The sequence below is a fragment of the Poecilia formosa genome, unplaced genomic scaffold, assembly GCF_000485575.1.
Source record: "Poecilia formosa unplaced genomic scaffold, Poecilia_formosa-5.1.2 Scaffold189, whole genome shotgun sequence".
Classification (NCBI taxonomy): Eukaryota; Metazoa; Chordata; class Actinopteri; order Cyprinodontiformes; family Poeciliidae; genus Poecilia; species Poecilia formosa.
The window spans coordinates 357532-379976 of NW_006800128.1; the positions used below are offsets into that span (position 1 = coordinate 357532).

General features: G+C 38.5%; 1 protein-coding gene across 4 annotated transcripts in view; it reads left to right on the forward strand.

Moving 5' to 3' along the window:
* The first annotated feature begins 5158 nt into the window (after positions 1-5158).
* Positions 5159-22445, forward strand: part of ppp2r5eb (protein phosphatase 2, regulatory subunit B', epsilon) — a 47538-nt gene continuing 30251 nt past the window's right edge. Inside the window, exons 1-2 of one of the 4 annotated variants that reach the window (XM_007566258.2) lie at positions 5159-5740; positions 16790-16953. In XM_007566258.2, the coding sequence (XP_007566320.1) occupies positions 5712-5740; positions 16790-16953 (193 nt within the window). In that variant the 5' untranslated portion in view covers positions 5159-5711. The remainder of the gene's footprint in view (positions 5741-16789; positions 16954-22445) is intronic. The other 3 variants (XM_007566256.2, XM_007566255.2, XM_007566254.2) reach the window with 3 other exon arrangements.

Consider the following 22445-nt stretch of genomic DNA (forward strand, 5'->3'; position numbering starts at 1 on the left):
ATCGCGCTTTTATTTTGAAAACCGACACGCAAAATGAAGCAGTCACGTGACCCATGCAATGCGAGGCCTCGTTTGTTGTCAGTCACGTGGTTTTCAGCAAGACGACAAAAGCCTCGAAGCGGGGCTTCATCGGCCACGCCCCCGTTTTACTCGGTACAAGCCTCGAAGCCTGGATTCAGATGGTCCATCACTAATGACAACTAAGGTAGATGGGGGTGGTGAGGACGATGATATGGATTTTGACGACTGGACTCCGGTAGGATGAGGAAGAGGTAGAGGTAAGGATAAGGTTTTGAAAGAGGATAGAGAAATTGGTAGCCAGAATAGTAAACGAAGTTTGGAAGAGTGCAGCTCAGATGAAGAAAACAGAGTAGTCAGGAAGAAAGTAACAAGCGAAGAATTTAAGGTAATTCTTAAATTCAGGAAGGAAGATATGAATATTAACCTTAGTCTGATACAAGTTTCAAGAGAAATAAAAAAGAAACTAGGGGAGGTGAAGTTTGTTAAAACATTACAAGATGGAAATATGTTGATAAAGTGCAAATCTGAAGACCAAAAGAATAAATGCATGCACATTGACAACATTTGCAAAAAAGTAGTTAGTGAAAAACTAATTGTTGGAGAAAATAGAGTATCACGTAATGTTATCACTGGTATTCCGCTGTAGGAAGATTTGGAAAGACTCAAAAGGAATATACAGGGGGAGAAGTACGGAGATTGAAAAGATTGTTAAAGCATGTGAATGGAGAAAAAATAGAGTCTTTCGATTCTTCTGGAGTTTCAAGGAGAAGTCCTTCCTGATAAGGTTAAAATTAGATTCATGAGTTTTTCTGTGAGACCATATATCCCTCCCCCTTTGCGTTGTTTTAAATGCCAAAGGTATGGTCATATTGCAGCAGTGTGTAAAGGGAAGCAAAGATGTGCCAAATGTGGAGGAGATCATCGATATGATGAATGTGGAGTGGATGTACAAGTGAAATGCTGTAACTGTGGTGGTCACCATAATGTAGCGTATGGAGATTGTGAGGTTAGGAAAAAGGCAGCAGAAATTCAACAGCTGAGAACAATTAAAAACATCACTTATGCTTATATAGAAAGGATATAGGGTTTTTGTTTGTTTGTTTGTTTGTTTTCCTACTTTTGGGGGGAGATTATACAAGTTGCATTCTGATCCACACTCTATACCAGTAGGTGGCAGTAATGCACACCATTAAGTTGCTTGCCAACCGCCATTAAAAAAAAAAAAAAAAAAAAAAAAAAAGAAGAAGAAGAAGTCTTCTGCCAGTCCTTTAATGGAGTGTTAATCTTCAGTGGTAACGTCTGGGACACTGAGCACCTTGTGTTACTAACCTTCTTTGCTTTCCTTTTTCCTGAGACTTATCTTAAAGGTCACTCCTGATGAAACTCTGGATTCTGTTGCAGTTCATTCCCCAGCTGACTCAGTCACCTGCAAACCTCCAGCCAATTCAAAGTCACAGAGAATCTGTGGCGAGACTTGAACATTAATGTTCACACTCTCCATCCACTTAGACTGAGCTTGAACTATTGTGCAAAGAATAATAGGCAAAATCGACACTTTATAAGTCAGCTGTACATTTAAAGTGAACATATTGAACAAAATTTCATTGCAAAGCTCCGGATAAGTTAAAAAAAATCAATAAAAATATTTATGAGTTTAGTGGTCTTATAGGGTGAGGCATGAAGCTGTTGTGGAATCTGGTTCTGCATTTGAAGCTGCTGAATCTTTTCCCAGAGGGCAGCAGTGAGAACAAGCCATGCTGAGGGTGGAAGGGTCTTTGATTGGCTGAGTCCTGGACAGGCAGCGACTGTGAGTGGTGTTAAGGATGGAAGGAAGTTCAGTCCTGATGATTCTCTCAGCTGTCCTCGCCACGGTCTTTACAATGCCAGGCAGCGGTGATAAGGTGATATATGCCCCAAAACCAGACTAAGATACCACTGTCTATTGTCCTTCTGGACAAAGTGGTGAGGATGGGAGAGGGGAGGTTTGAGCTTCTCATCTGATATATAAAAGTGCAGACATTGCAGAGCTCTCTTCACAGGACAGAGGTTTGGAGTGACCAGGTCAAAGTGTCAGTGATCTGTATCCTCAGAACTTTAATGATGCTGACCTACTCCACTGCAGCATCATTGATGAGGAGGGGGGACCTCACTCTTATCGTATGTCCCCTAATCAATGAACTGTGTTGTGTGATGCCAGCATCTCCACCCTAACCAACGTGGTATGGTACATGCTGTAAGCATGTATGCTGAAGTATTCCTGATTCTCTGAAGACCAGGTTCACACTTGCAGCTCCTTCATCTTATAGAACCAAGGACTTTCCTGGAGAAAGATTACACAGCCAACTGTTCCATTCATTCTGGATATGTGATTTGCTGTATAATTATGATAAAATGCTCTCATCTTCCCCCCGATTGTGTTTAGTTCAGATTCATTGAGAAAATAGGACAGTTGTGAACTTGAATGTAAACCACGCCATACATAGTTTGTTTTATACTAAGACTGAAAGGAGTTCAAAGTTATTAAGTAAAGTGTACTCAGTTTGTTACTATGTCATGTTTTATTAAGTCTTACTTTGAGGACATTTACAGTTACTTTCCCAGTTTTAGGGTCACAAACTGAAATGTATTTGAATTGTTCTTCATAAAACTGTACAACAGGAGCGGTTCTGTTAGTATTTTTGGACCGTCTTTCATGGCTGAAGGGTGCTGAAGCAGTTAGGTGAATATGATATTGCTGGGATAAGAGTCAGAGTCAACATAAGATGTTGCCAGGATAAGAGTCAGATGCTCTACAGCAATGTAGATGAGGCTCTAGGTCTTCTGGATGACTCCCCTTCTTGGACTCCATTTGGTGTTAGTGATTCTGCAGGTGCTGCGTAGCCGCCTCACTCGTCTTGAAGGATGATCTAATGGTACTTTCCAGTGCAGTGGTTGCAGTGGTTTAATGGACCAGTTCTCCTCTCGCCATTGATTACTTTCAAACAAATAAAAAAAGAGCAATGCGACTTGGATGTAACATGTAATGTAACGCTTTACTGAAATGTAGTGAAGTAGAAAGTTCAGATACTTACTGTAAAATATTGTTGAGAAAAGTTGAAAGTATGAAAGTATCCACGATTGAGTCTACTTAAGTAAAGTACAGATACATGAAAAATGTACATTAAGTACAATAACAAAGATCAAAGTAGGCAGCAAAATCCTTGTGCCTGGTGTATCTGCAGTTGTGACCTGAGTTTCACACAAGTGAAACTCAGGTCACCATGGTGATGCCTCCCTTCACTATGGATTCAGAGCCTAGGAGTGTCTAACAAGATTGATGTCTCTGATTTGGGCACCGCAGCCTTCCAAAGTAATGAAACACAACCCAAGCTGTTGCACATAATACAGACATTTGCTGCAGTGTGTGTCTCTCTGCATTTTCCATCTGTAGGTTTGGCTTCTCAATGGAAACCTCAAAGCAATCTAGAATCATGGAACTTAGGGAATTTGTTCCTAATGTCTGTTGAGATTGTCTTGAAGATGTTCTCTCTCTGCAGCTCGGCAGACATTCTGGCTTCTTCATGCTGGACAGATTAGCGACTGTCAAACTTGTACTTTGTTTCAGATGTAGTGTGAAACAATACAAATCTGTTGGATGGGATGTTTGATTTACAGACTGGACATCTGTAAATCAACTAATTACACCTGTGTAATATTTGGATTTCATCTCATCTCCATTTCTTGTGGTGTCACAGGGATGTGCAGGATCCAGTTGTCTGTGCAGTCTCCATCCCCACCAGGTTTTGTTTTCATGGAGATTAAGTCAGTTTCTTCCTCCAGAATTTCATCCCAGTTTCCAGGTTTCAGTGGATAAATTGGTAATAAGGGAAACTTATACACTGCCTGTTTCATCTTTATCTTCCTCGTTACCAATACTGCTTTTTTTTTAAGTTGATTAAACTAGCAAAAAATAAATAAGTAAACAATAATAATAAAAAGAAAACTAGATTTGTTACACCCCTAGTAAAATTCAGGGGTGTAACAAGACTAAAGGAAGGTTTTTGTTTTTTCTTGACTCTGGACACCCAATATCTTGCATACTCATAATTCAGATTAATTCAGTTCAGCCTTATCTGTATATTAGCTTCAAACACAAGTGAAATTCAGAGTGCTGAAAAAGCAAATCCTTGAGTTTAGTGCTCATGTGGAGTGGTAAGCAGTAAGTTAGTCTTATAAATATGACAGTGCTAAGCTGTTGATGGTTTTGTTTGTCATCAGAAGTACTATGTACAGATTTCTGACTTTTACAGAAAGCCATTGTCACAAAAGGACATAAATAGAACTTCTTGGACCTAACCCTAGCCCAGTTCTAATTGCATTGTAGAAGTTGAGTTTACAGATTAAAAATGGTAGGTTAAAGCTACATCAGCTAAAGCAGCCTCATTTTTGAAATGCAGTCAAAGGAGGCAATTTTGGAGACAAATTTAATAGATTAATTAAATTAAATAATTTGGTCAAAAATAATTTCAAGGTTACCAGTAGAAGCCATTATAAAACTTTCACATGCAAGCACTACTTAATAAAGTCATCGAATAGAAAATCAGTCAGTTTGTTTTCCTTAAATCTTGTTCTCTTGAAGGGGTGTCCACATGTTTTTTTGTTTTTTTTTTTTGCAGGTAACATCTGAAGCCAAGTGGTTGCAATAGATTTAATTTCAGTGAAGCAGAATTGAGAGGTTTTAATACAAACGCACGCCACACTTTTCAGATTTTTGGTGTTAAAAAAGGAGAAAACATAATATAAATGTTCTTCCACTCTACAATTATGCATTTTCTTATATTGGTGTGTCACATAAATTTCTTACAAATCTTTGTCATTTGTGTTTGTGACATGATTAAAAATAAGTTCAGCAAATATTAATGAATAGTTTTGTGGGACATGTATGAGGGACCTTACGCAGAGCGATTGACTATTCGCTTTCTCCACAATGCTTTCCGCCCCGGTCTTTTTCGTGTCCCTTTTCCTCCACCTAACCAGCGGGATTCGGAGAGTCTATCCCTCTTCCTTTATTGGCAAGCTCATTGGACCAATCACAAGATTCGACACTGCGCAGTGTAGCCAATCGCCGTCGTCTGCTGTCCTACACCCGTCTAGCATGTTCATATGCATTTATGTAATGTGTGCCATGGTCTGGACCCAGCAGTGTTGACAATAGGCTGAGAAGAAACAACCCTGAATCGACAACGAGCAACGGAAAACACGACAAATTCAGGGTGTTGTTTGAGACGTAGAGTTTAACCGGTAACTGGAATGTTATAGCGTTAATCTAATCGTTGCGTAGAGCCGTCTTTCATTCTTATTGGTAGTTTAAGGATTTTCCATTTGGATGGAAAACTGCTTGTGGGTTTGGCTGTTTTAGGCCGAGATTTTGCTGCTGGGAGAGGCTGTTTGCACCGAGCTGGAGGCAGCCGCACAGTTAGCCTGACAGTTATCCCGACACAAGACAAGTCTGTGCCACAGTCTTCACTGCAAGCTGTGGAGGATCAAGGCGAAGTACAACGACGGAAGAGGTTCCAACCAGTCTTGCTCAGGTCGGGACTCGGGTCAGGACTCGGAACGGTGTGTGTGTCTTCCAGCCCGGTCACTCTGTCAGTGTGTGAGCTGTAGCTAACATTTGCATCATTAGCTCTGTCCCTGTATTTACATCCGGGATGATGGGTGATCGCCCAAGTCCGCCCAGGTAATGTTATCTCATCAACACACATTTAAATTCAGATTTGATATAGTTCCTGTTTTGAGCCTGTTCGTTGTGTTCCTTTAGCTGGCTGCTCACAAAGCTAGCTGCCGCTGCTCTCGTTTAAACTACAGCTACACGCTCAACTTAGGCTAGCTGGCGTGCTAAATGTGGCTAATGACCTGAGACAATGTTTTATTAAGCAAACAGAAGCCTTTTTATTAATATGTTACTCTGTCTGAATATGTAAAACATTTAAATGTGGCTCTGCTCTGGTCCATGTTAAAGCAGCTTACGGGCACTTATGTGATTCTCTGTGCAAGGTAATTTTTAAGCTAACGTTCCTAGCGAGCTAACACTTGGCTAATGTGCTGTCAAGTTTGCGCCTGCAGGCCCAATATGGCCAAACTGACGCCTGGCATCTAACTGCTTGATTTCTGACCCCATGTACAACACGAACTACTTTGCTGTTCCAGCTCATGATGGAAGATGTAGATTCTTGCTGCTGTTTGGTTCGGTTTTACGTTACATTTTGGGCTTTCCCGTAAGGCTGATCTCGGGACAACGTTCTGTTCTCTGATAAAGTCCTCTCAAGCTGCACGTTCAAAGGTTCAAACATAATTTCTAGATGAGATCAAGACACCAGAGCAGCTAATGATAAGCTTGTCGGTAACATTTTCGAGAGGCATTTTTTTAAAATGTCTAAAACAATTTCATGTGAAAGAACAATGAATTAAAGTAATCTCTGTATCCTTTGAAGGATACAGAGATTTACTGATTAACAAGCTGAAAATTTTTTGGGAAACGTTCTGTTAATTTTACATTGAAATTTGTGAATAGTCATCAAGATTCACTGTTTTCGATTTTTGCACACATTGCCATAAACAATTGAATAAACCTTTGATAAAATAAAATGCCAGATAGCTGTCTATTACATGCCACATTGGACCAAACCTCAGTTACAATGCTGTTAAAAAAGTATTTTCTCTCTGAGAGCTTTTATGCTTTTAGTTTACATAAGCAAATCTTAATTAATAAACAGGATCCATGCAAACCTTGGCCTAAGTTAAAATGTAAAAGCTGTGGGACACCTGTGACTCAGCTGGAAGAGTAGTCAGGAACAAAATGTAGTGATCTTGATTCCAGTTTCTTCCGTCACTTATCAGTGTGCTCTTGGTCAAAACACATGTTACTTGCTGAACTATGTATGCTGTATGATTCTGAGGCAGGCAGCAGAATTGTGAGTGTAAGAAAACAAAAGCAAGACATTGCTCCATTTGACTAGGAAAAAACAGAATGAGAGTTCAGTTTGTAATTTTCTAGTTGAATCATGAATTAGCTTATCAGAATTAGCTTATCACACTGCAAAACACTAAATCTTACTAAGTATGTTTGATTTGTTTTCTAGTGCACATATGTTGGTACACTTGAAATAAGAAAACTAACTTGCAAGTAACTTTTCAGAAAGCTGTAAGAGCTTATTTTAAGTTAAAAAAAAACTTAATTGATGAAGTACTATTTCACTGGCAGATTATTTAATTTATAATAAGATATTTTCTTGGGATGCTCCAATCAGATATTTTGCTGCTGATTCCAATCACTGATCACTGCCAATTACTTGGATTGGTTGTTATTTATTTATTTTTTTTTGCTTTAGGTATAAATGCTACTATGTGACCTGGTAAAATTAAAAAATTATCTGGTAATAAATTCACCTAATTTAGACATAAAACATGCAATATACTTGCAGGACAATAAAGCAGCTTTTCATTCAAAAGGACAACTGGAAAACCTGCATTAAGTAAAACAGACTTTAACTATAAGGTTGTTAGTACCCTAAATTATACACGAGTCAAATAAATCTCACAACACTGCTTATATCAAATAAAGTCGAGTAAAAAAGGAAATATTCATTCAAAGTCAAATGCAAGTTGCATCCAAATAAACAGTCCTGATTTACTGAATCAAAACTTCCTGATAGCTTGGCTAGCTGATTAATGCTGGTTCTGATTGTCTTTCTGAGTGAACGGAGTAATTCTGCAGAATGCCAGGAGGAGACAGAGAAGATTGATTATCTGTCTTATGTTAGAATATAGCAAAAGTTTTAATGCATATGTAAAACATTTTGTTTAATTTAATGCTGCAACTTTAAGCAGATGTTTGGTGTGAGAGTTGTCTGCCGGATGGAGCTCGAACGGAACTCCATCTGTGAAATATTTCTACCAGTAGCATGTAGTGGCGGATCAACAATGAGAGCAGAACCAGCGTCTTACACCACTAGCTCGTTGACTTTAATTATTCTTTTGGGTTATTTGTTTAGCTTTCTGACAGCCATGCTAATCCGGGTAAATGTTGGTATTTGTGCGCTGCTTTTCCTGCTGACTGACCGATCTGGATGTCTTCCTTCTGTTTTTTTTTCCTGCAGTGAGCCTCGGTATACCCATACTCTGTCAAGTGTTTGTTTTTTAAATGTCATATTAGATTCAGTGTGTTGATGCATTTTGAAGTGCTTCAGCCCCGAGGTAATTTTCCGCCGCAACATGCAAACTTCCCCCATTCACTCTGAGAGCCTTGGCATTTGCTGCTGCGCTCTTGCAGAGTGTAAAGAAAAGGGGGGCTCAGCTGCACACGCAGACTACAAAGTGAGATACAGGCGATCGGTTTTGGTGATCAACAACAAGAGACAGTGATTGGCGATCACCTATCATACACTTTTTCATGGAAATTGGCCGATTATGATTGGTGGCTGATTGATCGGCACACCTCTAATATTTTCCCAATAAGCAAAATAATCAGCCAGTGGAACTAGTACTTTTTCATCAATATTGAGTAATTTTTGACTTAAAACAAGCACCAATATCAAAAAGTTACCTGTAAGCTAGCCTGGTAAAAAAACAGCCGCTTCTACACATTGCTTCTTCCAGAGGGTCTGGACTCTAAGCTTCTGAGAAATGATTGGTTCCTGGAGGAGTGGACTGTGTTGAGGTTTTAAATCTTACCCAACTGCTTATGTTTGCCTGTGACATATGTTATTCGCTAGTTTGCCACTATGAAGCTTACCTGAAGTTGCCTACGCTGTAAACAACCATCCTCCACTCTGAAGAGCGAAGAGCCAATCCAAACGAGGCGGCTGTTGATGTTAATTGAGTAGCTGGAAGCGTATCTGGCCAACATAAACTGAATGGTTTTGTTCACTTCCTCCGCTGCCATTTCTAAAACTACTGGCAGTCTACTAATCTGAAACAGCACAGAAAACCAATGTAGACGTCTCCTTCTGTCCTCTGATTGCCCCATCAAAAATCAACTGTTGACAATCAAAGTTAAGGGGAGAAAGCCCAGGTTCTGTGCTGGTGGTGATAATTTTTTTTCTAGCAGAATTGTACATGAAGACAATGATCAGTCTACTTGTAATCTAGTTTTGTGTTATCCCAAGAGAACGTCTTCCAGGAGCTCACTAACTAATTCAGGGTGTAAAGCTCTGCAGATGTCACTACCTCCGCTAAGGTCAGAGGTCATGACTCAACAATAACAAAGAAACTGGGCAACATGGCCTCTATGGGTTAGTTCCAAGTTCACATGAACCAAAAACACAGTTTTGATGGCCACCAAGACTTTGGGGAATGTTCAGTACATTAACAAGACAGTAGTCTTTTTTTTTTAGGGTGTTCATCCTTCCTCAAACTCGGTGGTGTTTCCTGAAGCTCCATTCCTTACAACAATTACTGATTTAACAGGCATTAGTTCTGTTTTTGCTTCATTGCATCATAATCAATGTTATAATATTTAAATTAGGGCTGAAAATCTGTAATTGTGATACTGCTGCTGAAAATTGTTATTGATTACTTTTGGTCCCGATTGTTTGGTCCTTTCCTTTCTTTGGCATTGCTCTGAGCTTTACTATCTGAGGCACAGAAAAGTGAATTGGGTGTAGATATGAGGACAGTTAGTCAATGCAACTGGGCAGACATGTTATCAATATGCAATGTGGGAAGGCATGACTCTTTACAACCCACCAGATATGGCGTCCAAGTAATCCTTTTGCATCTGTGATTAATCCGCACACTTATGTAGTGATGACCAGTGTGACTTCATATGTTGTTCAGTAATAATTTGGTTCTGGTTTGTGTCTTGTCCCAGGTGGTCTGGGTTGGGTCTGAATAGGCCTGTCACAATAACACATTTTGCTGGATGATAAATAAACTCAGTAATTATTGTGATAATATAATGTGGGAACACATTTTCAAGTATTAAACTTTAAATTCTAATGAACATTTAACATTGGAACTGAAAGACATTTTAAATACCCAAAATAAACAAAAGAGGGCAAATAGAAAAGTGTCAACTGTCACCCAGTTCTTGGAAGAGAGTGAAAATGGAAACAATATTTCATGCAAATAGAAATTGAGAGTTTTAATTTAGTATTTGATAAATTGATTTATTGCTTATTGTGACAGGGCTGGTTGTGGTCTGGGTTAATCTGGTCTGGGTTAGGTCTGGTCTAGCTTGGATCTGGGTGTGGTCTGGGTTGGATCTGGGTTAGATCTTGGTTAGGTCTGGTGTAGGTTGGATCTGGTCCGTCTCATGCGGTGGATCTGGCCTTTGAGAGTCTGTCTGAAAGCAGATGTTTAATTCTTGGGTGCTGCAGAAGCCTTTAACCTGACTCACAGTTAAGTTCGGATTTCCTGTCAAGACTGTAGCTTCTCAAATAATCTGATGTGAACTTTGACTCTTGAGATAGAAACCAGGCAGTCGGACTGTGGACCCTGCAGTGCACTATGTTGGCTGTTTTTCCTTTCCTGTTCCTTTTTATTTCCTTGCTGTGCTCCCAAACTCCACACCCAACCCACCTACCAGTTGTTTTATTGGTCAGTATGTGTATAACATGTAATGGACACCATCATAATTAATATAGACCGTCTAAAGTGGGAACATCTTTTGCCCCTTACTGCTAGACTTCAAACTATAGAGGGTTGAGCTGTTTCTGAAGAGGGATTGCTAGTGGGCGTGGCCTCATTGCCCTTAAAATTTAAAGTTTAGTACATTTTTTTTTCTGGGTATCACTTGGAAACAAAGTGGAGGAGCTGCACTGGTAAATCCATCCACACGTGTTTTTTTTTCTCAGTTGATTTACTATTTAATTCCATAGTAGCTAGGTACGGTGCAGTTTGAACTTTTCCACTATTTGATTTGATTCATTTGATTAATTACAGATGTCACAATCATTGCGTCAAGCATATTTACATTAACACTAGTACAAGTCTATGCATCCATACATGTACATACATAATCACATACACATAAACATTTACATACACACAGAATTAAACATATTAAAAAAAGTAAAAAGAACCTCTTGTAAATAAATTTATATATATATATATCAGAATGCACAGAATGATAAAAATGAAAAGGATAAACCCAATGTGAACACATCTATCCATACATACATATTTACACACACACATGCACACAGTGCATTTCTCATTTAAAATATTAGTACAATCAAAATATTAAAACTGTAATGTCTGGTATATTGTGAAAATTAAAATCCCTAACGGTACTGGTTAACTTGTAATACACCTATAGTCAAACTAGGCATGTATGGACTGGTATGATGTCTTTTAGTATTAACTTTAAAATAAAAATAAAAAAAAAACTTTATGATGCCACTGGAAAATGAAAAGTAGTGATTTTTGAATGTGATGTTAGGACTCCCATAAAGAAGAGATTTTTGATTTCAGCGAGTTTTCATCTTGGTAAAACAAAGGTTAAATAAAAAAAATCACATTGATTATTGCCGTTATAATAATGTGGCTTGCCTGGCATTTGGTGGGGGAGGGTGAGCATGCTCCTACTTGCTTCAAACAGCTAGAGTAAACCAGAGCCATATATGATTCTAAATGGTAAAAGCTCCTGAAAATGTTAGCAGTTTGAAACTTCTCCAGTTCTACACGTATTATGCTGTTGTAATACATGTAGAACGTATTACAACAGCCCCCCCCCGCTCTACTCTGATTCTGTTTTAGAAATTGACTCATAGGCTAAAACCTGCAGTTTCAGCCTATGAGCAGAAGTGATGCCAAGACGTACGAGGGAGACTGAATAAATGTTTTGTTTTGGTCATCCAAAATACCTTAGTTTGCTTGGATGGGTTTTGTCATCCAAGATATTCACTTTGACTTGTCAGGAGCCAGATTCTGTCTAACCTGTTACAGGGTGGCATGAGCACTGCATGTGTAGTTAAAAAAAAAAGTGCTTCTGGTTCTGCTCCTAGCTGCCTAACCCTGCCAAAGTCTGCTGCTTGGAGCACTATATGATATTGCATTCTTTAAAGATGCAATATATTTGGTGTATTTTTTTTCTTAGTTAAATCTGATCAGAATGAATTGTTTTTACAATGTGGATGGATTTTTTTTTTTCAGAAGTATCTTTTAAAATGTGAGATGTATACTATTTTTAGCTTTTCATTCAATTTAAAATATTACATTAAATAAGGAAACATTTATGTAACAGCCAGAACATTGTTATTGGTGTTTAAAAGCCTCTCCAAGTGTCATATAAAATATAATTAACAAGAAAAAGAGGAGCTTGCATGTGTTGCACAGGGAAGTTAAAAGGTCTTTCTGTTCAAAAGCAAGTGATTTAGATATAACGGAGCTCTATCAAACAGGCATTTTTTGTTTTCACATGCTGTAAACGTTTGAATGGAGAGGCTTGTAATTATAATCACAGGTCGACCTAAAGTGTGAGAAAATAAATCTAAAGAAAAATAAATCTAGAAAATCACATTGTATGACTAATAAATTAATTTGCATTTTACTTCTTAAGTATTTGATACTAACCAGTACTAACCAGTAGGACCTTGTAATTTTATCAATTCTACAATATTTATCAATATTTTTTTTCTCAAAAAGTATCAATTTGTCATTTGCAAGTATTGATACATTAAATCTTTGACTTTTATGCCAAATCCACGTAAATTAAATGACAGCTATGACACACCGTTGCACATAGGGCTGTAACAATACAATACTCTCACAATGTGATATATATTTTGCTCATAATACAATACATATCAGAATATTCAGCAAACGATACAGTTTGTTACATTTGATCCATTTTTACAATTTTCAGAAAGATTTTAGAGGGACAATGATTTTGTGGCTGTTCATAGACTTGGGTTGAATTAATTGAACTGGTGGTGGAATAAATGTTTTTGTTTGTTATACATTTGCTTTGTTTAAATGTTAATTGTGTGGCTTTGTGTATTTGGTTATGGAGAAAAGGAACATTTTTGTCTTATTCACTTATATTAGATGCTGTAATTTATTTCATTAATTAATTGTAACTGGTTGTTTCATTACATGTAATTTTTAATGCACAACTTGCAACTTGTGCATTAAAACTGACATGGAGCAGTCACAAAATGTCAGCAAAATCACTCTGTCCCTCTAAAATATTTCAGAAAATCTTAACCAAGAAATCATTACTGATATAAATTTGTTATAAAAGTATTACTGATTGCACTTTAAAAATTAGCTAACTTTATGTTATTAAAGGTAAAGTTTAAACAGTAATGATTTCTTGGTTAATGTCAAGTTGTCATAACAAAGACATTTTGAATAATGTCAACTTTGTATTAAAAGTGTCATAATTTACCGAATGACGCTTTATGACAACAGTCATAAATATTCATGAAGGCTTATTCATGTTCATGACAGGTGTTCTGTCATGTTTATGAAAGTGTCATGTCAGTCTTCTTCACCCCCCTTCAAATACAGTGTTACCGATTAGTTTATCACTACACCCCTACTAACCAGCTGTAATTCTGACCAACAAGTCAAGTCAAGAAGTCCTGCTCTCCTCTGAAAAGACACCTGTCCTCACACTTAAACAATTAGACCAAAGAGCTAAGGTTGCCACGGACAACACTGTAGACCTCCAGCTGGATGAGCTCCAGGTGAACAGCTTGGTGAGAAGGCAGAAGTTGTTGGTGCGACTATTAGAAAATGGAAGAAATTCCAAATGACTGCCAGTCTATATCATACTGGGTTCCATGCTTGACCTGGCCTCATAAAGAATCGGTGATCATGAAAGTTGAGTGATCAGCCCAGAATTACCTGACACCTGAAGTAACCTTAGAAACTACAATCTCAAAGGTTACCAAAGGAACACACTTCCAGTATTTGAAGGTCATCCTGATAAAGGCAGCACATGTTCAGGTCACAATGTGATTTTATTTATTTTTTTTATGGATTTTTTCCTACTCTTACAGTAGAGGTGTAGCTATAATTACAGACCTCAGGAACCCTGGCAGATTGGTGTATCAAAACCTCATTCCATTCAGTATAACGTTGGAGGAAAAACTAATAAATGGCAAAATGCACTGGACTGGAGCTTCTGATAAGTTAGGTCAGCTGAGAGGAAGGGAACTGAGCTTTCTGCACCGGACATTCCTGAGTTGTTCGATTTGAATCCTAAATAAAGTCTCCTCCTGTGTCGTTGTCCTTGTACAGTTTCAGTTCAGTTTATTTCTATAAAATAAATTATAGTTCACAACAAATGTCGTCTCCAAGCACGTTACAAAAAAACAATTTCAATTTAATCATACATACATTCCAATTGATCCTCATTATCAAGCAGTACTGCTTAATTAATTATTCAAAGTAAATTAAAAAGTTTCCATCTAAGGAAACTCAGCGATTTGCATTTAGTCTTTGACTTTCTTGCAGTGCGTACTGCTGGCATTGAGTTGTTGACTTTACAGCAGTCTTTCACACGGTGTATGCATGTAGCGACAGTGGAGATGAAAAACTCCCCTTCAACAGGAAGAAACCTCCAGTAGAACCAGAACATGGCTCTGCTGCCAAGTTCTGTATTAAAGTTTTAATTGTAGTCTTAAAAGTATTCAGGGTGTCTGTGTCCGTAAACTGGGAACTAGTTCCACAGGAGAACTTTGGGGTCCTCTGGACTTGATAAAGCACTGTACAAGTACAGGCAATCTACCCACTTACTGTGCTAAATATGTTTTAAGACTTTTGAGTTATCTGTGTCATAATAAATTCCAAATAATGATGACTAAAAGCCCATAAGACCTTGTTCGGGATTGTTAGCTTTACTATTTTCTCTAGTTTGCTCACTGAAAGCATCAATAAATTGAAAAATATGATTAAATGCTGTGTGAATATTACACTTCATGTGACTAGTATCCTAAAGAGATGCATCATGAATGGGCATATATTTGTTTGTGAGGCCATGACAGCTGTATCATGTAGTCACAGACATAATTGCCTAATAAAGACGTAATACATAGCTGTCACTTATCATTATCACAATAGTAGTACAAAAAATCTTCAAGTCTATATTCTCCACTTATAGTGTACTGTCAGCCAAATCATTCCACCATGTTTGATGTATTTTCATGTGCTCAGCCAGTGATGCTTAGTTGCATTTTCTTCTTGCATTTGCCAGTCAGTTTTAGTTTTCCAATGACATGAGGACAGAAAGACCATATTGGCTGCTGTGCCCTTTGTGATGAGATCTTAGTGTAGGAAGAGCTGTGCAAAGTGCAACTGAAGTGCCAGTTAAATTTTATAGCATTCAAAGAAAGTTTATGAAGCACCATAACTATGGTTTCTGTAAGTTACGGTTACACTTGATTAACTGTAAATTATTAACTGTAAGTTATTAAAAATTTAAATCTTGAGCTTTGTTTTTGAACTCTCTTGATCTAGTTCACCCATATTGAAGCAGCATAAGGCAACACAAGGCATTCATTTTATGAAATTTAAAGTGGTACTGGCCTATTTCTTGATATAATGTTTTGGTGTTGGGGACTAACTGGTCATCAGTCTTGGAAGTGGAGTTTATTTGATTGTCTTCTCTTCATATCGCATATTTCCTTGGAGTTTGCAGCACCTTCAGTGACACTTTATGACAACAGTCAATCACTTACTGTAAAGGTCATTGGGTTTTTACGTCCTAGTCAGGGTATATTTGTAATTTGCTACGAACATTTTCCAACATATTTTGAAGACATTAGATTTACTTTACATTTGAACAAAACATAAGATTTTCTAGATTAAAAAATCTGCAGCTTTAGGACTTCTGACAACACATCACATTTCAGTCACACCATTTAACCTTTTTTTTGCACATTCTTCCAGCTTAGTGAGTCTTGTCAACATCCATTTTTAAGCCATGTTCAGTGTGTGTGCTCTTGATAAAGTTCATGTCAGGAAAGGCGTATTCACTGAGAATTCTTTTACCAAAACAGCAACCAATGATCGCCCTCACACAGCTCATCAATCAGCCAAAGAACATAAATGGATGAAATGCACTCACTCTATAGGGTGATGAGCTCCTTTATATGTGACAGCTCCTGCTCCTCTACACTAAAAGGACTCGGCTGGGCTCCACCTTAGAGGTTTTCCTCGTCTTAGTGCCCATTTACTTATTTTTATTTTTCATGAATGTTGTTGGGGGAAGGAGTCGGTCTATCAATTAACTCCATCGCACAGCAGATATTGCCAGATTCAATCTTTTCACATTCCCATATTCCTCTGGAGAAAAGCTTTGGGCCCTGGTATCAAACTGACTTTTCATTGTATTTCTTTGTATTAAAGCTGGCATATAGCTGTAGTTTAACAGATTTTAAATGTTTGCCTTGTCTACTTATGGCAAGGTGTAGCGATGCGTTGGAAAAGTAACTTCCTGTCAGTGGACGTAAAGATGAAATGTGAATGAAAACTATGAATGAGAATATAATAGGAATACTTTTTTTAACGTTTTGTTGGCTCTAGTGGCCTTTATTTGAAAGTAGTTCAACAGGAAAGTGGGTAATGAGAGAGAGGGAAGAAATGCAGTAAATGTCGCCAGGCTGGGAATCGAACCTGCTACCACCACCACGAGGACTAAGGCCTCAATACGTGGGTCGTGCTTTGCCCCATGCGCCACCACAGCACCCCATAATAGGAACACTCTTTATTGTCCTGCAAAGGGAAAATTCAGGTGCAACAACAAATATGTAACCTCCCACCTCGATGTCTCTCCTAGCAGGGCTATGTCCTCGGCACCCACCTCATCTCCGTCGGTGGACAAAGTGGACGGATTTTCTCGGAAGTCTGTAAGGAAGGCCAAACAGAAGCGATCACAGAGTTCGTCCCAGTTCCGCTCTCAAGGCAAACCCATCGAGCTCACGCCTTTGCCACTGCTCAAAGGTGAGAATGACCATGTGTTAAGCTGAAAACAGGATATTAATTGCAGCCAATCCTTTATCTAGAGCTAGCTATTAAAACCAAGTTCTTCTGTTCAGAATTGCTTGCAAAAATAGCTCTGAGAAGGCCTGAAGTAAATGGCTTTCTATGTCTTCTCAGATATAGTCTGATTGAAGTCACCAGTGACCTCACTGAGCATTATTACACATGCTTATTGAAAGTCATTTAGGGGCTAACTCACACATGGACTGTAAAAACTGTCCACTGGTAATCTTTCCAGAAGGAAAATCTTTTCTGTTTCTATTATAGTCCCAAACCTCCAGCAGTGTCTCCAATCTTTCTCTAACGTGTGTTGTGCCACTGCAATAACTGACATAATGTGATTGTTGGGAGTCAGAAATCTGGAAACCAAAATGTTGTACCAATCTCATGTGGTGTCATCAAAATTGTTGGGAATCAGAATTCGCCTTGATATTTGGCTTTTGTAATTATTAATAATTGTGACCGATAATTAATTATTAAATCATTAATAAAATGAAATATTGATGAAATTGGGGCACCAGCCTGTATCTCTGGAGTCATATGCCAAACTTAGTTTCTGATGAAGCAATAAATTTAGACCACTGGCAGAAGAAACTCTTCATACAACAATGAATTGTCACTGACACACTTATTTCTAATTAAGTCTTGAGTACAAAACACCACAACTTTATAAATGAATTATTCTGTTAATATCCTCTTTCCTGAACTACTGGCAAGCAATTTAGCTACTCACAAAGAAACAAAAAGGGATAAACTAATTAAATAAGAAAACATAGAGAAACCAAATCTGATTTACAGAATTTTAAAGGCATTACAACAGTTTCGTAGAACAGAGTAGCCTCACACTTTAGGGAGGGAGTATCAAGACCAAAGAAAAAGGTGAGGTCGTCAGGTCACTGTCCAGTCTCAGACCTGCCCACCACGTTCAGACAATAGGTCATAAAATTTGACTCACTTTGAGCTGATTGTTAGTAAGGTCAAAGTAGAGGTGGGCGATATCAACAACCCTTACTTTGATATCACAATACATTTTTAAATAAGTCAGTAAAGATATCATAAATGATATTACACATTTTTTTCTTTTGTTTTGTGGAGGGGCATTTATATTTTATTTTTTTAACTTTCCTTTATGAAGTCACTACATTTAAAAATTTCTATACAAAATCACACAATGTTTAATGAGTCAATCAAAATGCAGAATATATAAATGAAAATGTAAGCGAACAAAAACCAACCCTTTCTTTTGAAGGGGGAATTTTGGCAATGATGCCACCACCAGCACAAGGAATGCTTAGGAATTAATTCTAATCAGTTTGTGAATTTAAAAATGGAATCCAATGTGCTGTGTATGGAAAACGTTGTGACCGCTGCCCAGTAAGAAGTGGTGTGAAATGAACAAAGCTTGATCACAGTAGGATAGCGATAGAAAATGTCAAAATAGTCGAGCAGGATTCTGAGACCTCACTACTCATCAGCACATTGCTTCTGATGCGCCACATAATCTGACTGTGCTTTGGGCTTGAGGCAATGTAATTACAATGATAAATCCAATGAGGAGCTGTGGATTGCAGTCAATAAACAGTTTAATATGGGGCAAAGTGCTCATTTCCCAGCAGCAGAGTTGGCGTTTTCCATTCTACCTTTTATTTACCTTGAGTTATCATAAGCTGACCAGCTAACTGTTTATGGTCTGCCCTGTGTTCTCTTCTCTGTTCATATCTGTTACGACAGTTGTTAGTTGAGCATACCTTTAGCAAAGAGATGAATTGTAGAACTGATTTACTAATCTTATGGATGATTGATTGGATAAATAGGTAGGTCATTGAATGTGACTACTTGCATCATATGTGACTATTTGTTAAGAGGATGTGAGTGAAACGTAAAACAAATCTTCAAATTATAACACCTTTCAAAAGTATTCAGTCTGAAGACATGCCCTTTATTCCACAAGGAGTGTAAATATTGTAACTAATACAAATTTCTTCAGATTGGTTGATCCTGATGCTGTAGGCCAGACCTCCTGTAGAGGTCAGTATTACAGTGAGTCTGAAGAAGCCTCCAACTGAAGAAACTCTGATGCAGCTGATGCTGAGTTTTGTCGTTAATGTTCTTTATATTATGAAACATTAAATAAAGAACAACGATCTCCAGAGGTTCTAGACCAAAACCAGTCTTTTTATCAAGTAGTTTAGGTGAGGGTCAGGGGGTGAAGGATAGGAGGATGCTGAGTTTGTTCCTGAACTGAACCTGTTGATCTCCCATCCGGAGACTAATGGCACATGTAGCAATGTGTATGCAGCCTGTTGCAGTTACTTCTGCTTGTCTCTTGTCTTTTTTTCTTTTTACTTTTTATTTTTGCGACTTTTTAATTTTTTCTACATAATTTAATTTTTCAATGTTACAAGAAGCTCATTTTTCAACTATCTTTTTTTTTTCTTCTCTGTTGAGATGCTTTTTATTTATTTTTTTTTGCGGTGCTGGTCACAACTTGGCTGCATTGCTTACAGCAGGGATCAGCTGATTGGATGGAGCTGGCCGGCCACAGAATTCCCCTTGGAGATCTGGAGAGCACCTTGAGGTTGCAGAGAAGGAAACAGAGGAGAGCGATAAGAAATAAACAACAAAGGTTTACGGAGAAGAGGAGATACAAGCTATTTCTCCGCTCCTTTATCATGGGCAACGTAAGATCAATGGTTAACAAAATGGAGGAATTAACAGTGCTGGTCAGGAGACTGAATGAGTACTGGTGTTTTTATGGAGACATTCCTGATGCCAATGTCTCCATCGAGGGCTACCGGACTGTTCTGGGCCAACAGGGATTACACCAGGAGCGGACAGCTCAAAGAAGGTGGCTTGCTGTTATAGTAAATGACCAAAAGGAGAAGTGTGGACTTAAGTTTACCATAAAATAAACCAAAGTTTGCTGCTCCAAAATAAATGTTTTACCCCATGCAGTGTGCTGTCAAAATATTGCCAAGATGATCTAAGATCTCTCCGCACTCATCACCTGAGAAACGGCTTTGCTCAGTACAAAGTTCTCAAAAATGTGAGCTCTATTTAAGTGACTAAAACCCTCTGCTCATCTTATAAAATGAGGGTTTACATCTTCCATCTTCTAAAGGGTCCAGCATTGTTAGACTGAAGTCCCACTGCCGATGTGCGGTCACGTGGTTTTCAGATGTTCGTTTTCGCACAGACCTTTCACAGCTCACAAGACTGAGCAAACCAATCTCCCCCTCCCACTGCAATAATGTCATGATGTTCTTTGTGTGATGTACAACAGAATTAGTAACCGTGGCAGAGAGGAACAACTACTATGAGTTCTCAAGTTCGTCGTCGGAGGAGGAAATCATGATTGTCAGGCTGAAAAATCTCATTTTGTTTTCCCCTCATCATTAAAAGAAAAGGAAAAAAGGGGAGGCTTTGTTGAGCAGTTTTCCCACTTCATTGGACCAGAACTGAGCAGAAGGAGTTATAGCCTCATGGCCTCCGACAACTGCTCCTCAGAGTCTGCTCTCTGACTGAAAAACATGTTCTGTCCTACCTTACGCAGATAGTCAGAACAGCAGGTCATGGAAACTGAGTAGTGCTGCTTTCCACATAAATACACATGTCTTTTGTCACAATTCCATGTGAACACAATAGGTTCACATGGAACCTGGGACGAAAAGTTCACCTGTGGTATTGTGACAAGAAGGGCCAAAGAACATGAGGCTGAGAAGAAAATGACACGATTTTCATTACGCAGCTGCAGCGTTGAGAACAGATCTTGGCAGTTCGGCTCAACCAGACAGAGCTGTTAAGGCCACACCTTCTCTGTTGTGGGCCCATATTGTTGCTTGGCTGGTGTTGTCAGGATTTCCCCACAGATTTAGTGTCTACACTCTGGCGCCCATGTTTGAGAGCAGATCTGTCTCCAAATTCACTGTGCAACAAGCTTTAAAAAAAATGAGGAGCTAAAATAGGTGCACAATGCTGCCCAGCCTAGCTTCTCTCTGGGGCTCCTCTCCAGCTCTGTGTGGCCAATGAAGACCACCGACATGCTGCCGTCTTCCCCACCATGCCCGTCCTCCCTTCAAGAGAAACCCGATCCATGTGGTGTCTCTTTACATTTTTCCAACTCCACTCGCCACAAACAAGTCATCAGAGGAGACTGGATTATTTAAGCCTCTTGTCCATATTTTGCACAAATTAATTCCCACAGTCACATTCATGACTGCCTGTTTCAGCTGTTGGTTCCTACTTGAGGAAGGAAATCTGATTAAGTGAGTTACAGTTTGCATTGAAGGAGTCTTGTGAACACGTAGCTGCCAGCATAGCATGGTGTGTTAAAGTTAGCCTCTGCTGTCAGGAGCTGTCTTCTACCAGACAACCCTGTCCGTCTCTTATGTGTGCAAAGGTGAACTTGAAAAGGACTAATGGAAAACAGCTGCTTTTTATAAGCATTTAGAAGTAAAGAGCTGGCTTCAGTCTGAGTAGTGCATTTGATCATCATTCCTGTTTGGGAAGGTTTGGGTTTGGAGCAAAGTATGTGGAACAAGACGGTCATCTTCATCTTGTAAGCAACTAAACGTTAACTAAAGTTTTGTGTAGTTATAACCCAGATATGTTAATTCATTGCTTCTTTAATCGTTGTTACAGTAAGAACGTTTAAGTTCCTGAAACAGCCTTGTTGCTTCTTCAACCATTTAAAATCAAAGCTTTCCTCCTACAGTAACCTTTACCAGCTTATTCATCAAAGTGTAACTTTAACTAAAATTTGACTCAAAGGTTTTAAAGATAAACCCTGCTGTCTGAGATTCTGTTGGGTAACTTAAACGTCTGAGTCAGACGCCAGAGTTGACAGACCTTGCTAAAGTCATTTGGCAAGTTGAACATGAAAAAGTTACCTTGAGTTGTTTATGTATTGGCTTTGGTCCGTAGTAAAAACTCTTAAAAGGATCTTAAAATTTTGCACAAATTACCACCTTTGCGTATTTCTCACTTGTCAAAGATGTAATCACAAGTCTATTTTTGAGACATTTGCTTAGAAATGATCTTCCCAAAATAAATTCAACATATCTAAGCAGCTGCAAGTTTTGCTTGAATGATTTGAGTCTAATAAAGGTCCCTCTCACACACAGGTTACCCCAGAGGAGTAACACTCAGTACGTTTGTTACGAGGTCAGAGTAAACTACACACAATGGAAAATGAAAGCTAATCTTTCGGCTCAAAATTTAGTTGCACATTAAATAAAACTTTTTTTTGAAATAACATAACAACCCAAAACTTGTACTTCAAAGTGTACAAACTGCCCATTAACTGTCCCAATATGATGCTGAAAAAAGTCCCTTTCACATGAGTTCCACAAACACTGAAGCACAACCTCTCCATTATGGATCACTTTGTCCTTCCAGTCTACACAATTCCCAGATCATTCCCACAACTTTGATGTTGTAGCTCATTGACCTGG